The following is a 16759-nucleotide window of genomic DNA, read 5'->3' as shown; positions in this document are numbered from 1 at the left end:
TCCCTCGCGGAAGAATCGAGAAAATGACGCCCGGACAAGAATCAAATGGCATCAAAAAGGAAAGGGACAGAAAATAAGAAAGAATATACACAATTGGGGGGTATGTTGGGGGTATCCGTCGTAACCACGTCAAGAACAATCTTCCCCTTCCAGAACCGCCGAAAAAGGAGTGCCCCTTCCCACCCTGACCACCATCCCATTCCAGGAACCCCGCCAATAGACCCAGCCTGCCAAACGGGGACCACCAATGCTATGCTTCGTGTCGCTGATATGCTGTGAGGCCAAGTGTATCGTGGTATCCGGGAGAGGGAAAATACCAAATGAGCCGCTTCGCCAACCAGAACAGAAACCAAACCACACGCAACCCGAGAAACGAGTGATCGCTCCCGACACGAAGGCTACCAGGAGGATGCACAGAAAAAGCCCAAGTAGCGTTGCCCAATCTCAAGGATAAAAAAAGAAACAACTGGAAAACACAATCATCTCGCCCGCTCCCCATACTTCTCTCGCCCGACATATTTCGCTCCTCGCGCGCGTTTTTCCAATAGTAGTTAGAAAAAGAGTAGGGTGGGTTGTCGTAACTTCATGACGTGTCTTATATGAAAACGGGTATGGGGCACAGCCGCATATTATCCATCGTACTCGGCCATCTGTCGTTATTCGTCCCCTTCCTCTTCGCCCTCGGGCGTTGAAGACTCTTGCTTGTTCTTCTTGGACGGCGAGTCCGACGCATCGCTCTCTGACTTGCGCTTTGTCGCCCCCGTCGCAGTCTTCGCGCTGGCAGGCTGCTCCGATCCCTCGGTCTTCTCTGCCGAATTGTTGGCGGCCGCCGCCGCTGCCGCCTTCTCTCTTTCCATCTGCGCAACCTCCTCGGCCGTTAGGAAGCGCCCGCCGGGCCCGCGAGGTCGGCGCATGGCATGGTTGTGCCTCGACTCGTGCAGGTATGGCTTACGACCCTTGCTAGTCAGCCGAAGCGCCTCCTCCAACCTTTGCCGAGCAACCCTGCGCTTCAGGATCCGGTGAAACTGCTTGGCGTTCACGTAGAGAGGCGACTCTTCTACCGCTCCGGAGGCCATCTCGGGAGACTGCGGTGGTGGCATTTGCTGTGCCGCTGTCATCTGAGGGGGAACTGCCGAGCGGGGCCCCCCGTGGTTCAACATGGTCGACCCGTTCGGGACACCGGGGCTGGCGACTTGGCTGAGCCGCCGCTGCTGGGGAATGTTGTTCATTTGCTGCGGCGATCGCGGCCCGGCCCTGTTGTCCTTCTTTGCGCCGACACCCGACATCCTCGGGGATTGCTGCAGGCTGGGGTCAGACGGCATGTAAGGATACGAAGACCCGGAGGCGGCAGCAGTGGCGGCCATGGCCGCAGCCTGGATCCCGGGCATGCCATAATGCATGGGTTGCTGTGCCACTGTGTACTGTGGCTGGTACATATTGTGCGGTTGTGTCGGTGAAGGCTGATGCTGCTGCGACGGAAGTATGGGTGAAGTCTGGGACAAGTGTTGAGTGGATGGTGATGTAATGTTGTTGCCGGCTGCTGAGGTAGGGTATCCCGTCTGAATGTGCGGTTGAGAATGTGCGTTTTGCGGTTGTTGCTGGTATTGCGCGTATTCCATCATCCTCGGGATGGGTTCGACCAAACGCCGAAAGTGATCGCGCTGCTGTGGATACGATAGGGATAACTGGTCGACTTTTGCGGAGCCGACTGCAGGGAAATCTGATAAGGATTCCACGATGGGGACGCGAAACTGGGAGTACCACTCGGGTTGATCCAAAGTCTTTCACGACGGCTGATAAAGCTTCAGGCCTTGGTCTATGTCAAGCCAAGGCGCGCAGCCAAGTTAAAGTCACTTTGTACCGTGGATTGGGCTGGATGTGCACCCAATCTACTCAAGTGATGCGTTGGCACTTGATGGGATGGTAGCAGAGCTGCGCAATTGGTCGCACCGCAGCATATGCAGGCTGATGTCGCTGCGAGGCGAAACTTGGGTGGCTCAGTCCAAGGCCGCTCGGGAGATGGCGTGGGCAGGTGCAGCCACGTGAGGGCTGGCGGAACTGTGCGAAAGCACCTGGCTCTGTCGTGGACGAGCCTGCAAACCCCGAACCGTACAGACGCTGGCCTCAGAAGTAGAGGCACTGCTTACACAGGTGAGGTGTTTGCTTAAGAAAAAGACGGCACAACGGGGTACCACTCGGCAATTTGATCTAAGTCAAACAGTCAGTAATCCATAGTTAGCATCGAATGATCGGGTTTGTGAGCGAACTGAAGGAGCCTCGAGGGGTGGATCGCCTGTTTTGGCGCCTTGGGCTGGGTCTGATGTGCTGGCATGCATGACGGAATATGCATGAGCCAGGCCCACCATGCCAACCAGCTCATCAACCCATGCCTAGTTGGGGAGGCCACGCCAAAAATGGATCGTTGACAGTCAGAGGGAGCCTGGGGTTTGAGGGGAAGCGTGTTCAGCGCACTCGAATTCTGCATCTCGACTTGAGGACAGGCGATGCTTTCCCAGACTCCGCGAGAATCGCGCATGTCCTCGGCGCTGCAGACCCCTCTGCACGCAGCATCGTGCCGCCGTCTCCAAGAACCGTAGCGAGAATGCAATGCAGTTTGAGGAAAGAAAGAGTGCAATAGGTTGCACCAATGCATAGGGGAGAGGGGAATCCATGTCGTACGGTGTGGGGGAGTTGTGTTGTCTGGGGCGTGAACTGGGGATTGACTGTCTGAGACAGAGAAATCCCAAGGCTAATAATCTGAAACAGAAGGGAGAGGATGTCAGAGCAAAAGAAAAGGTGAACAAACCGTGACAATCCTTGTGTCGTTCGCGAGGAGTAACCGCTACAGAATCAACTGCCACGTGCTGAGGCTGGTTGTTAGCAACCTTTCACGAAACTTCCAAGGGAAGACGGGTTCCGTCAAAACCCGCGCCGGTGACTCGGGTACATGCGATAATAAGAGGCTCGCACAAACGCACCACAGGCTGCCTGAGCGAAAAGCATGCAGCTGGGGAAAACCGACTCTCCTTCGGCAGGGAGTCCATGCAAGGTAAAAGGCACAAAACGTGCGAAAACACGGGATGGCATGAGGTCAAAAAGGCACTTACAGAAACGAACCGGTGTTAAACAGGGGAGCTGCGCGTCAATGTCAACGCGGTCGCAATTGGTAACTGGAGACCGCGGTAGCTGCGGGAATGGCGTCGTTGATTGAACGACGCGGAGATAGCGTTAATTGCTGTCCGCAGGCGGGAACTATCACGGGACCGGGCCGGGGCCAATGGTGAAACTGATGGAGAGGCTGAGAGTGATGATAGGCCTCTATTGTGGTGGTGTTTCCCTAGCCCCTATGTCGCTTGGGACGGGTGCTGATTTGCTGTCTTGATCTCGAGACTTGGGTGCCTCGGGCGCTCGACCGTTTGACTGGCTGAAAATGAACCTAAAGCTGTTTCGGCCGCTCGGGGGTGGATACTCGAAAGGAATCCTGCCGAACAAATGGACGGTGCCTGTGGCCAAGTGTGAGTGGGCTTGTCTCTGCTTTAGGTCTAAATTCAGGGCCGCAACGATTGACCGCCTCGCCAGGCTGTTGAGCAGGCTGGTCAACGGGGCTGGGCTGCTCATTGCATCAGGCCTGTCTGAGACTGCGAAGCAAAGCATAGGGCCAAAGGCCTCGTGGGAGTCAAGAAGAACCCGGCTAGCTCTGCGCGGCCATGTCGATGACAAAGGCTTGGAAAACCAGTTCGGATGAGGAATACGCGCGGCTAGGCTAATAGAATTGTGCAAGGCACGCGTAGGTCGCTTCGCGACACAAAACGTACCTGTCTGCGCTTTCGGCGCTGGCGAATGCGCCAAGGATAGCTGCCGAATTGCGGGAATATCGACCCCTCGTCAATCGTGGTCTGGGCGCTGGCTGCGCAGAACCCCAGACCCGACCCGGCGTTGCTCGAGTTCGGCGTCGGAGAAAGTGAACAAGCGAAACGCACAAGCGTCGCGAGTGACGTCGCGCAGAGGGTTTGGGGGGTTATTTGGCAGTTGGTCCTAATTGGACTGCAAACCTGTCGCTGTTGCGATTGGAGGCGGCCGTTGATTTGATGAAAATTTTGGGTTTATGGGATGGCTGCTGCCCTCGCTGTGCAGCACCTTTGGTGGAGAGGGCGATTGGGTGCTTGATTGGTTGTGCGAGGGAAAGGAGGAGAGACGAGGGAAAGTCGAACGTGATTTGAGGGCGCGGACAGACTGCTTTAACAGGCGGATTTGGTTGGATGAATCAGCCTGTCAGTGGGGCTCTTTTTGTTCTGATTTTGCAGCTTGCAAGCGGCTGAACGGGTTACTTGTCGAAGAGGGGTAAGATCCGATGTCCTGGGGTGTCGTTGCAGGAAAGTGCCCGCTGCGGGGATGTGCCTCGACAGTCAGGTAACATAGCGGTCAGCTTTTGGCAGGTGCCACAAAATGCCCACCTCGCCATCCCGCGCCTCGTGTTTGACAGCTGTCAGCACCAGTCAAAGCTTGCTAAGTGCCAGTGTCCATCAAAGGACCCCAAGCGTTTCCAAAGTGTTGATGTTGACAACCGCGATTGCCACACGGCCACGAAGGTACCGGACCGACTGGCAATTTCGCCGCGTCCTCGTACCGGCCTTTTCTATTTCTGTCCTTTACAGATAATACTAGTACGTTCCCTGATGTTGTTAAAGACGCGAAAACCCCCACGGATAACCCGATTTTCAAACAAAAGCAAATTCACCAGTTTCGTAGACGACACGGACTTTGACGGCAGACGGGACAATTTCGCATAATGTTCTTAATAGAGGAAAAGCACGCTCATTTGTAGCATACTGCGTTCTCGACATGATCAAGGTGACCCCCCACCCTCCAGATAGCAGCAACCGTAACCCTCCTTGTCATGACCGGGGCAAGGACGGGAGAAAGGCTTGCCGGCTTCGTTGTGTCTAGGACAAGCAGAATGTCGGCTGTCACCGACGATCGGCAGAGTAGTCTCTCGTAACTCACGTTCAGCCGATACTGAGAATTCCTAACCCCTGTTGCTCTGTCAGATAGATGCGCAACAGGTTGTCCATCCGCTAGGCCACTCCGTCGTACTAAGCTTTCCTGGGGAAGCCTACTTTGACCAAGTATCACCAGCCCAGCTTCCGGCGAGCTCCTCGGTTGCAGACCCCTCAAACCCTTGCAGATCTGGGCATGACGAGTTCCAGCCCTACAAGATCAGTTCCCGCGGGTATAATGTTTGAACGAAGCGCTCTGCGCTCGGGACTGCACTGCTTGGGATAACAACCCAACCCCCCCCCCCCCCGGGTTCCTAGCACCTGGAGAACTGTCCTTGTCCCGGCAACTGTCCTACACTAATATACTGATTACTCCGTACCATACGATCGAACACAGTCCGAGTTGGGACGAGTCTCATCTGCATCCGATCGTTGTTTGGCTTCCAGCACTCAACTCAGGGCCTATTTCGAGAAAGTACGGACGTACACATCGCCACACATGGTATCGGCAAACACCCGGGTGAACGGTTTGGTCGCAGCCGGGTGCTGGACCGCGACTGGTCGCGCAGCAAGTAGCGCCAAGGCCGGGAAAAGTGGGTCGCCCGCCAACACACCTCATCAGTCAAGAAGACAGCTCCTCCAGCCACCATGTGCGAAAAGTCGGTGTGGTCCCCGCATCCGACCCAGCCATCGGGTCATCGGGATCGTATGGGCCCAATTAGCTCGCAAACCGATCAGTCGACGTTGTCGTAGTTCGTTAAGCTTCCAGGACAAACCAAGTAGAAGTCGGAGTTCGAAACAACCTCAGCCCGACGAAATATTTCTTGTTAAAAAAAAGAAAAAGAAAATAATCTGGTGTGGCACGGTGTACGCACGCGGTTGAAGGTACAGAGCACGGATCCGTACGGAGGACATACATAAGCCGAAAACGCCGACCGAGAGCGACTGGTGACTGGACCAAGAACGAGGGAATGTGCACTACTCAATTTGGCCCACTTTTAATAAGTGGCCCATCTAAATGGGAACGCAGAAACCGCTCTGGAAAGCGCGGAAACTAACCGGGTGTGAGCTGCAAGGAGCCTTCCGTGCATGAGATTCCCGGCCCCATCAGGTGACGACACAATGTGTCATCCAAGCAGACGCAGGATGAGTTGTCAGATCGGCTGGTCGGCGTGGTGTATCCAGTCGTGCCCGCTTTATCAGGTTTCCAGGCCTGCTCCGGAGGTACTGTCCTCCGTACACGAGTGTGCACGAGAGAGGTAGTTTCCCCGTAGGGGTCCGGCTGCTGGCGGGCGGGAGATTTTGTGTGGCGAGAGAAAGCGGCGGTGCAGGCACCAACCAACCTAGGTACGCGGTACTCGGTTGGTCGCGAGCGGTCGAAGCTTCCAGTCTCCGTCGGCTTTGAATGGCTCAAAATTGCAACCAAAAAGCATGGTTTTTTGGCGAATCACCGGTCATCTCATGATTAACCCTAACCCGTTTTCGAACGCACCATTTGCTTCTCGTTCCTCCCTGCGCGCGGGACTGCGAATTATCAGGTTCAACTGAGCGCAGGATACGGAGGTACCTCTTTACTTGGTTCGGTACTTCTCCTACACACTACGCGTTCGGGACCTCACGGAGAGCCCGAGTCCAACAGCGTGTCGCGAACCCTGGTCAGCTCAATGTCGCATCAGCATCGTGACCTTCATCTCCGTAGGCGCGCACTCGGCGCAACATGTGCCGCCGCAGCATCCATTGAGCAGCCTGAGATTGCTTCGAGTGCTGCCATCACCACGTCGAGCTGACCGATCATCGGTTGTCAATCTCGCTCCCCTTTCCTGTTCTTCTGGTGGCGAAACCGCTCAGCTCAACGAGAGCATGCCGGCAGCTTCGGCGGTACTTTCAACTGACTTGGAACGAAAACGCAGATCTGCTGGCCCCGCGCGGGATCGGCCGACCGTCGCAAAGCGCGGGAGATGGGCTCCTGTCTGGCTTGAATCTCGTCAAGGGCGCCACGCCAATGAACATGACGGTCACAACCGTGTCACAGCCTAAGCTCCTAGTGCTCGACGCGGACTCACGCGCGGGGCTCTTCCCGTCAAAAGTCCGGGAATATACTACACCATGTGGTTACGTCGGTGACTCTGTCTAGATGTACTCCGTAATTGACCTCGATTTAGTGTACCCTTGCTCTCTTGGCTCTCCCCCAATCTCGTTTCCGACGCAGTCTTGTAAGTTGCTAGATGCATGTAAGTTAGCTCTGACTCCGCATCAACCTCAGAGCTCTTTCATGGCGACCGGAACACCGGTAAAGCGGACTGGGTTCAATACGACGTTTTCACTCAGTGAATGCTCGGCCAACGCAGGTCCTGCCATGCGTTCCATACATATCGACGTATGATGTAGCCGTCGCGGAAAGGCACAGACAATCTCTGCCCTCCCAACGCAGTCCAAAGCTTCCCGAGTCTGATGCCAAGCCGCCCTCGCCGGTACATACCGTGTCTCGCGGGCTCTACCAAGCACGCGTCGTGTGCGTGCGTACTTCGTACATATAAAGCGGACTCCGTACCGCTCTTTTAGGCGTCGCTAGTTCAGGAAACGAGCTGATCTCCTGTCCCTGTCGTTGTTAACCCCCTTAGATCTAGTCTTGTACACAAACCTCCGAGCAAATGAGATATTGACTTCAGCTTCTACTTCGCCTACTAGGCATTAGTGTGGCCTAGCGTACGTTATCTATACACTACCTATAGTGTACGGATTACAGTGAAGCCTAGCCCTCTTCGGCGACAGCTTCCACCTTGAGCACGTGTCTTGGCGCCGGGAGGGCGCTAATTTAGGCACCATATACTGGTCTGATGGCCGGCCGGCGCTTGCCGTGTCAAAGTTGGGTCTCGGAGCGAGCGGTTTGTTCAGTATGTGATCTCCGTGGCTTTCTGGTCAAGTCTCGGGGTTAGTGTTGGCGGTGGCGGAGTTCAGATATTGCCTTTTTGGGGAAGTGCTTCATTGTCCGCGGATACACCAAACTGGAACACACCGCGTGTATATTAGAGAGCAAGGGAGTCCTTACGATATAGGCTTGCCATGCCCGTTGCCGCGGCGGCATGGCATCATCACCTTCCCACTAGCGGGGTTGTTAGTTGATCCATCTTCGAGTTCGGCTTTGGTTGATGCCGAGGACATCCACGGGCTTCGACGCCTCACCCTATGTAGTTCAGTGGGGGGGAGGGGGCCATCCATATTAAATTGATCATTGATGGTGATGAACCAGGCGTCTTTCCGACTACTGACGGGAGAGTTCTGGTCAGGTATATCTTGAGTGGCTTGAATCTCGTTACTAGAGGAGCTGCCGCATGCAACCTAGAGTTGATCCCTTCGTAGGGTTAGACGCGAAAGTTAGTGCTAACGAAGGTTATTCCCTTCAAATCCTAGGGTTTCGCTATTTTAGCTTTGTCAATCAAGTGGTAGTCATGGCTGTTCGTGGCTTGTACAGCGCTATTTGTTGAACGGTATATTGCAGCGCCATGATACCAGTGTCAGGTGTAGCTGAAGGCTTAACAGTTCCAACAAGTTCGAGAAACAACACCTTACTCAGTCCTCAGATACCAGGGATAGAGTCCCTCATCCGTCGAGTTATTAGTTTATTTAGCCTGGAACTCGATTCCTATGGTGTGAGGGTCACTCGGCTGCACCATAGCGGTGCAGTGTGACCCACCACATCGGCCCCTGGGCGAAGAGTCCGGCAAATATGGTTCCTCCATGCCACGATATTCACACCTTCACACAACCCTGGCCTATTCTTGCGATATGGTGTGGCAAACTTGGCGGTTTTAGGTGTTCTGCATGCTGTTGCCAAGGAGGGAGAGAGGTTTGGGAGGAGAGGGGGGTTACAGCATGCGATGCGCCGGCGAATTCCAGATACCCGCAAGAAGCAGTGACGGCCCGCGCGTTGAAGGAACGCGGTAGCGACTAAAAACGGACCGGTCAGGTCTCTATGAAAAATACGCAAAGAATTCTGTGAGTTGATTGAGAAGTGTGTCTTGTGCCCGTGCCACAGTAGAGCGACGAGAACAACTCACATCCCGTACAGTCAGAGCGAAGAGAACAAACGACGGGAATTGGCATTGTAACAGAAACCTTACATTATGTACCTGAGCTATTTTGTCTGAAAATGTACCTTATTGATAATGTGCTCGCGGAACCCGTGCTTCAGGTCCGCAAGTGCTCCTCGCTCCTTCCCCTGTGAACTTAGATGCACTCAAGCCCTCTGGTGGCCAGCACCTTCCCGGCTCCATGCCTCTGGAGCAATGAGGCAGGAATTCAAATGTCCCATACAATGCTGTGATTCTGGCAAGTGCAGCATAGGCGGCCAAAAGACATACCTGGGTTGTAGAACTCTTGTCATGTTGCCCACCGATATGATCTTGGGTTCCGAAGCTCTCGTCCCCACCGGGCTGCGCTTCCTTTGTTCGAAGAGGCTCTCCGTTTTAGGCTTTAAACACCTCGATCTGTTTATCACTCTTCAAGGATACTATGTGATATTATTCAATGCGCGCCTAGGAAGAGCGAGTGGACCGAGACGAAACGTCCACCAAAACTCATACGAAGAGGTGCCCAAATCCCTCGCCATCTTCCTTGTCCGTTTCTTGACTAGAGTTCTGACTCCGGACTGCTGAATAGAATGACGCCGGTGCAACTAATTGCATGAAAATGGACACCAGCTTCTCCCCAAGCCCTTGTGCGTCGTTGGAGTTGCTCGAGCAGGGTCCCGACATCGGCGGCATAACACGAGCACTTCAAAGAAATGGCTCTCATGGGAACCAAGAATGAATGAACACGCAATTATCCAAGTGGAGCAGGAGCGGCTACCCAGGCCATGATCACGCGGTATGGCGATGGTCCTCGCCGTCGAGTGTCTCGATCTATCTGAATATCTGACTGCAGAGTAGCTACCCGCCAATCGGTTACCGGCCGACCGCCGCCAACATTCACTCACCAAGAACCACGGAAACGCAGGCTCATTCCTGAAGGGATTTTGGTCACTACAGAACACAGTGTTCCCCGAGCGCACCATCCTCTGCACTGGCCACGAATCTTGATTGGGATGCTGGAGCCAAGGGAGCCAACACCGGAGAAGCAATTGAAGGATGCAACGTGCATCCTGCATGCAGAAGGGCAGTCGTCGGTGTTCCGCTTGAACATAAGCCGGGTCTTTCTAGCGCCAGTTGCTACGTCCTGGCGGTCTCGACCCTCCGAGGAAGGATCGCGATGGGAATTGAGTGGCACTTACCAACGACGTACAATGGGCCTGAATAGGGTACGCGTGGATAATAGCCACTGTACGCCATCGACTCTACTTCTTCGAGCTCAGATGCCAGGCGGCAAACGAAGGCGTACTGGCAATCTCCCTGTCTCGTGGCCAAGCACCCCAATGCAGACTGGTCTGGAGAGATTGCAGAAGGATTGGGTTTTGCGGCCAAACAAGCAAAATCCAATGCTTTGCGAACATACAAGCGCTTAGGTTTTTCTGTGTGGCCCTCATAGAAGGCAAACCATCGTGCAGGCTGCCGAAACGCCATACATGCTTGCTACAGGACAACAACCTTTGAGGACATGGTCTAGTATAATGCTCGCCATGCGGACAAGATGCATCTGTTTGTATGGCTAGCGTATGGGCGACAATAGGAAAGATGCGCGGCAAAATGATCTCATTTCCCACGCGGCTAACCACTCCCAGGGCGGTTACCACGGCACCTAGCCAGCCAACCATGGATTCGCAAAGGCCTTCGTCAAAAATTCCCCAAGCGCGGCACACATATTCTTACGGGACGGCAAGCCTCTTCGCTCTCACCCAACTCATGTGTTATCTCAATACGAAGGAGGGATGCAAAAGGATCGATCTATTTGACAGCCACAATCCCTCTCGCACCAGCCCCCGAAAACAGAAGCCGCATGGTTGCTGTGCAACGTCATTAAGAAATAGCACCATGGGCAAAGAGTCAATCGCGGTTATGCTGGGTTTCCAGGGACTAAATTTCCGCAGGGCCGCAGAATAGGCCAGCAGGTTCGATCCGATGGACGGAAGCAGTGTTACCGGAGGAACAGGCGCGCGCTCTATCGATGTTATTGTCCAGGGACCGAGATGGTTTGGAGGGTGACCGGCGGTGAGCCAATGGTTGATTCCTCGATGGCGGCAAAAGTACGTACTGAGCCCGACAACGTGGGAGCGCCAGCCAACCGAAGCTGTTGGGGCTATACTGGCTCCTTCAAGCGCATCAAGAGCCGCGCGCCGTGTTGGTTGCAGCTTGCTTAATGTTTTGGGGACTTCGGCAGGAGGATTAAGCGCGCCTGCTTGCTTTGGATTCACGGAGGGAGAGCCACCAGGTCCCGTCGGATGGAAAAGATGGCGACACCCTGGGCCGGAGTAGCCACAGATGCAAGTCGGTGGCGCGCGCTCTATCGAAGCATCTGGCATGGAAGCTCTCCAGAATGGTCTGGCCAGTGGGCATGGCCGAAGTTTGGAAGTCGTGCAGAAGGCTACCCTCCCGGCGGCAGATGAGCCGCAGGCGGGAGAGGCGGTTAGAGCATGCGCGCAGAAGGATGGCATACATATATATACATCGAGGCCCCGCCATATGAGCGATCTCAGAAGCCCGAACTTCCTAAGCACGACGTTGACTCCAGCTTCAGAACTCGTCCTTTTGTGTCGGTGTGAGCTCATCTATACGGCGTTTACCCGGACAGACCATCTTCCTTTCACAGGCTGGTCCCGTGAACCTTCTCTCTTCACCCTAATTCCAAGAGTCTCGGGCAGATTCCTCCCCTTGTTTCCATTTCCTCGGACTTGCTCGGAAACAAATCAGAGACCCCGCAGTGGCCGCTACAAGAGACTGTCGCCGGAAATCTTTGACCGCATCACCCTTTTGTTATTTCTATTTTCGACCACGCTATCACAGTTCCAACACCTGAGGTTCGACGTCAACACGTCTGTCGTTGCCGTCAGCTGTCGCTGTGGTACCTGGTGAGCGGTAACCCCTGGCCAATCAATGGACCTGATGCTAATTTTAAGAATCTTAGCGCCCGTCTCTGCTGAACGCCCGGCGGACGCCACCAATCAGACACAAGATTGCCGCTTTTGGCGGGTTGAGATTGACGCCATCACGATCCACGCCCTTGGTGGCTCGTGGTAAAGCACCAAAGCACCACCCACAGTGCTGGGCCCGGAGCCTCTTTTTGTGATCGGCAAATCGCAGTGCACCCTCTCCTCCCGGCGAGCACGGGAGCATCCTGAAGGTTTGCCCGCTGGACCAGCCCTTCCCGAGCCCTCTAGCCCGCAATCCGAAGTCGATGAGCCCGCGGAGCGGCTGCTGACCGTCTGGCGCTGTTTACACTAGATCTTGAGAAGCAATTTCGATTCCGGATTATCACAACTTGTCTGCCTCGGCGGCTCTCCATAAAACAGCCCTGCTAAGCGCTCAGTGTGACAGGCAGTAAGTGCATGCCTCTTTAGTATCTCCAGTCTGCCATCTCTGTCCCTGGTCAAAGACCCATTATTTCCTCTATACTCCCTCTCGACCAGATCTTTTCCTTCCCAAGAGGAACAGCGGAGGAACAAGTGAAACCCAGCACGGGCAAGGACACGGGGCAGCAAGCTGCAAGCCGGGTCACATCTCAAGCACGTCCTCGCCCTCTCACTGCCGCCGGAGACCCCCCTTGTCAAGCGGTCGATGCTCGCTTGTCAAGCCTGCCCCACCCCGGCCGCGCCCCTGATTTGCCGCTGCTCTACACTAAGCACTTGCACCCCTCCCCCCCGGGCTTTGTCAAGGTGCCCTGTTGCCCAACCCCTGCCAGCGGCTCGGTTGCTTCTTCAGGCTGTTTTTGTTCACTCAGTCCTCGTGGCTTCTTGAGCGTCAAGCTGGCCATTGGCCGCAGAGACACATTTGAGGCATGCTGACTGACGCACTCTCTTTTTGTTCAGCTCAACTCTCACGGACCGTTTGCGTTTGGCCTTCCCCCTCCCTCCTTCTGAGTCTCCACGCGGGCCGATTTAGACAAACCAACAGCGCCGAGTGCTGTTGAGCTATCCAAGCCACGGAGCAGGCCCTGGCACACCAACCCAGTGCTTTGGGATTCAGGGAGACAGGGATCCTGCGCCAGGAACCCGTCCGAAACCAGCCCACGCGTGGAACCAATCCAGTGGAAGCTCCTTCTTTAGAGAGCCTGGACCGCTGTTTGTTGTCGACCCGTTTCATTCATATAGTTATTGGCTGCCCACCCCATCTGTATCTTACACACCTCTCCTTCCCACCCAACTACCAGATCTCTCCTCACTCTCCGCAGAGGTGAGCCGACCCACCAGTTCAACGACTCACACCATTCCCGGAAACACTACGCCGGTCGTCGTCTCCGCCATTCAACCCACCAACATGTCGACGAGGCCGACCCTGAGGGTGTCGACACCTCTCACTGCAAACTTTCCTAATCTTCCACCGTCCGCCTCAGAGCTTCGATCTGCCGTGTCACTTCCCTCTGCTGCCTCGGCAAACACACCCCTGTCTGCCATCTCACGAACGTCTGCCTTCCGGGACCCCATCCCTTCCTCTGGACTGCCTTCAGCCGGCCTTCCTTCCGCCGGACCCTTCAGCGCAACCATCAAGATGGAGCATGACCTCCAAAAGACACCCATCACGCCTCCTGTTGCTTACCTAGACTTTCTCAAGGGCATGTCACTAGTGTCGCCGTGCCTCGCCTCGCCGCCGCAAACCGGAAAGTCCCTTCTCAACCGGACAAGCACGGCGAGCACCACCAGTACCACTAGTAGCCGCTCGACTGAAGCAGAGGACTCGGAGAAGGAGAAGGGCGATCAGGTTGAGAGCGCACCATCAACCGCGCGGTCAGAGCTTAGCTGCGAGTGTGACGGGAAGGAGAAGGAGAAGGAGAAGGAGAAGGAGAAGGAGAAAGAGAACGACGAAGAAAAAGAGAAGGACGAGGAGAAGGCTAAGGGCTCGAAACCGGCGCCAATAGACACGAAGAAGCAGCCAGATCCCCCACGCGGCGGGCCCGACTGCCCACTGTCTGCACCGCCCGCCGGACCAACGGTGTTCCCCAGCATGAAACTACCCGCCTCCCCCGCCGTCTCCACATCCGGCCTCTACTCACCACGGTCACCGCTCAGCGCCGCCTCATTACGCTCACCTTTCGACTGGGAAGCGGCGCTCAGGTCCAGGAGATATGCCGAAACGCCTGGCTCCAAACGTCCCGCCGCCCCGGAGACCCCCTCTATCCCTGCTGGTGCTCCTGGCACACCCGGGACGCCGGGACACACCAAGCGGGAGTCGCGGACTAGCGTACGACATATCCGGGAAGTCGTCACCCGGACGGTTACCTACACGCCCAGAATGGCGCCAGCGCCCAAAGGCAAGAGGAGAAAGCTCGACCCAGACACGGCGGTCAAGTCTTGAGAGTGAATGAGCAAGGAGAGTCGGGCGACGGACCGAATAATGGAGCTGGAGAGAGAGCACTTTGCAGAGTTGAATGGAGACCCCACCGGAGAGTAATATCCACTGCTGCGAACGGTGCTGGCTACCGCAACCATTCCACAGCGAGCCGGCTGGCTGTGACGCGGTTGATGGTTACTTGCTGCTGCTGCTGCGACATCTTTATGGTTTCCCTTTGTTCCTTGGCAGAGACAACACAGCCTCTACAACGGCAGCATACTATCGCTATCACATACATCCTGTTTGGCAATTTCTGGGAGGAGACATGAATTTTTTTTCTTTGCATTGTTTCCATTTTGTTCGTTCACACGGCCATCAAGGAGAGCAACGGAACGGACAGGGATCGGCGAGGAAAAAAAAAGGAGGTGGGAGGGGAGGGGTCGACCCTTGGAAAGCAACCCCCCCTGCGCCCGGACAACTCCATGGCTGATATGCAAGAGACGTCAACTGGCGTTGCTGGGCGGCGTCGAAACACCATTTTTTGTCTTTGTGCCTTCATTTTTCCAGGAATAGGAGCATGACTTTTGTGGGAAGCAAGGGCGAAGGAAATGACTACAGGAAAGGAAGGAGGGCTATCTCGATACCAGGACGTCAAGGCTCTGTTTGTTTGTTTGTTGGAGAGGGTGGATTGGGTGGACGGATAAGAGTTGACAGGCCGGCCAAGCAGTTGGGCATGTGTTTCTCTGTCCCTTTCAACAGGCTTGTCTGAACGCATGTGGACAACTGGTTGATCGCCGAGCTATGGTGTACATACAGATATAGGCATTAACTACTTGCTAGGAAAGTGAGCGAGGGAATCATGTCAACGTCAAGCCCTGCCGTAGGCCAGTCTGAGCGGTCTAGAATCGCATATCCCATCTCTCCATGCTCTGTTTGTTTGCAAGGCGGTCAGATGATCTTGTGTGCCGTTGGGTCGACTATTGACCTGGCGGCGACGGTTGTCACAGTGCGGTTGAATTGCCGGCTCTTGTAAACGCCAAACATTGAACAACTTGAGGTCTGCTTCATCCTGCATAAGTTCTCGTTCTTTGACCGCCCCTAGAGACAGACATGTCGGAGGACTTCGAAATTCGTCCGAGACGTCTGCCTCTTAGGAAATTATGCTAACTTGGACGTCCTGGCTCAGAAAGCTGCAAAGAACCTGTGTCGCGCTCTCGGACTGCCCAGATTGGACGAGTTGACAAATGCAGCAATATGGGCCCCGCCCCTCCAGGACTCGCCCCATCCCCGTTCCAACCTAGCGTAATCCCGCCCGCATGGTCAAGCTCGGGACGGCCCCACCAACCCGACTCTAACTGGTTGCTTGGCGGCGCTGCTAAGCGCCCGCATCACCCTGGATGTGGGGCACGTGAAGCCGCTCGCTCGCCAATGGCGCGTGTCGAACCCCCTAGTGTAGGGACGCTGTGTTTGCTGCTGCTGGTCGTGTTGTCGTCACTTGCAGTTTGCAGGAGGGTGCTGCCCCGGATGGAGATGGGAGGAGGTGATTGGTCCAGACCCCAGAATGATGAGGCAGTTAAGCGCCCACTTACTTTTGACGGCGGGAGGGACGTGAAAGAGAGGAACTTTGGCCAACTCGGAAGAGAACCGTGTCAAGCACAGATTCGGAGAGAGTGGACGTCTTCTTGACTGAGCCATCAACTTGAATGAATCGGAAGTTGTGGCAAGCCGCGATACGAAATCGAAGATGGCCTGCTGAGGGGTCAGGCGCTCACTCATCATCCATGTGCGATCCGTTGTTGCTGCTACTATAAAGGAACGGAGAAACAGCGTGACTGGCAGCCTACATCCGTCACGCTCCTGCTCAACCTACCTGCGAGCGCATCCATCCTGACTACTGCATCGCGCAGGTGCTGTGCCCGGCAGGCAAGGGTCAATGAGGCTGGTCGTAAGACATCAGGTTCAAGTGAGCAGGAGCGCGGATGTCGGTATGACAAGTTGCATGCAGAAGCGGCGATGTTCCGCTCGGTCCACCAAGTCGTATGCCGAGTAACACGACGCTCTATGGGCATCCCGAATTGGCGCTGGGTAGCAGGTGGGCGCGCGGAAGGCAATTGTAATACGTAAATGGGTTCGAAACCGTGCTGTTGCTTGATTGGCGAGGCTGAATTGGAGCTCTTCTCGTGTCCATCTCTTGAGCTGCCCCGTGTAGACTCTTCCCTGACAAGAAGCAGGAGCAAGACGGTTGGGTTGAAACGGCATACACCTGAAATGAAACCTGTCCCTGTGTGTTCCCCCACCCAGGTGATGTGGCGGACGTTTCGGATGGCGGCGGTCGCGTTTCAAAAG

At 55.3% G+C, this 16759-nt stretch overlaps 3 protein-coding genes across 3 annotated transcripts; 1 reads left to right on the top strand and 2 right to left on the bottom strand.

The window, feature by feature from the left end:
• Positions 1-467: 467 nt before the first annotated feature.
• Positions 468-1790, bottom strand: MYCTH_2297059 (uncharacterized protein). The gene has a single exon (XM_003659654.1). The coding sequence runs from the start codon at positions 1434-1436 to the stop codon at positions 657-659; it is 780 nt and encodes a 259-aa protein (XP_003659702.1). The 5' UTR covers positions 1437-1790; the 3' UTR covers positions 468-656.
• Positions 1791-9224: 7434 nt separating this feature from the next.
• On the bottom strand, positions 9225-10746 carry MYCTH_2107194 (uncharacterized protein; the record flags this gene model as incomplete). Its single annotated transcript, XM_003659653.1, has 7 exons — positions 9225-9275; positions 9359-9439; positions 9973-10000; positions 10048-10204; positions 10267-10419; positions 10488-10503; positions 10705-10746. The coding sequence occupies 7 exons, from the start codon at positions 10744-10746 to the stop codon at positions 9225-9227; spliced, it is 528 nt and encodes a 175-aa protein (XP_003659701.1).
• Positions 10747-13283: 2537 nt separating this feature from the next.
• MYCTH_2313825 (uncharacterized protein) lies at positions 13284-15539 on the top strand. The gene has a single exon (XM_003659652.1). It carries the CDS (start codon positions 13634-13636, stop codon positions 14435-14437), a length of 804 nt encoding a protein of 267 aa, XP_003659700.1. The 5' UTR covers positions 13284-13633; the 3' UTR covers positions 14438-15539.
• Positions 15540-16759: the final 1220 nt, after the last annotated feature.

Source organism: Thermothelomyces thermophilus, chromosome 1 (assembly GCF_000226095.1).
Source record: "Thermothelomyces thermophilus ATCC 42464 chromosome 1, complete sequence".
In the NCBI taxonomy this organism is placed as follows: Eukaryota; Fungi; Ascomycota; class Sordariomycetes; order Sordariales; family Chaetomiaceae; genus Thermothelomyces; species Thermothelomyces thermophilus.
This window is presented reverse-complemented; position numbering and strand designations above follow the sequence as displayed.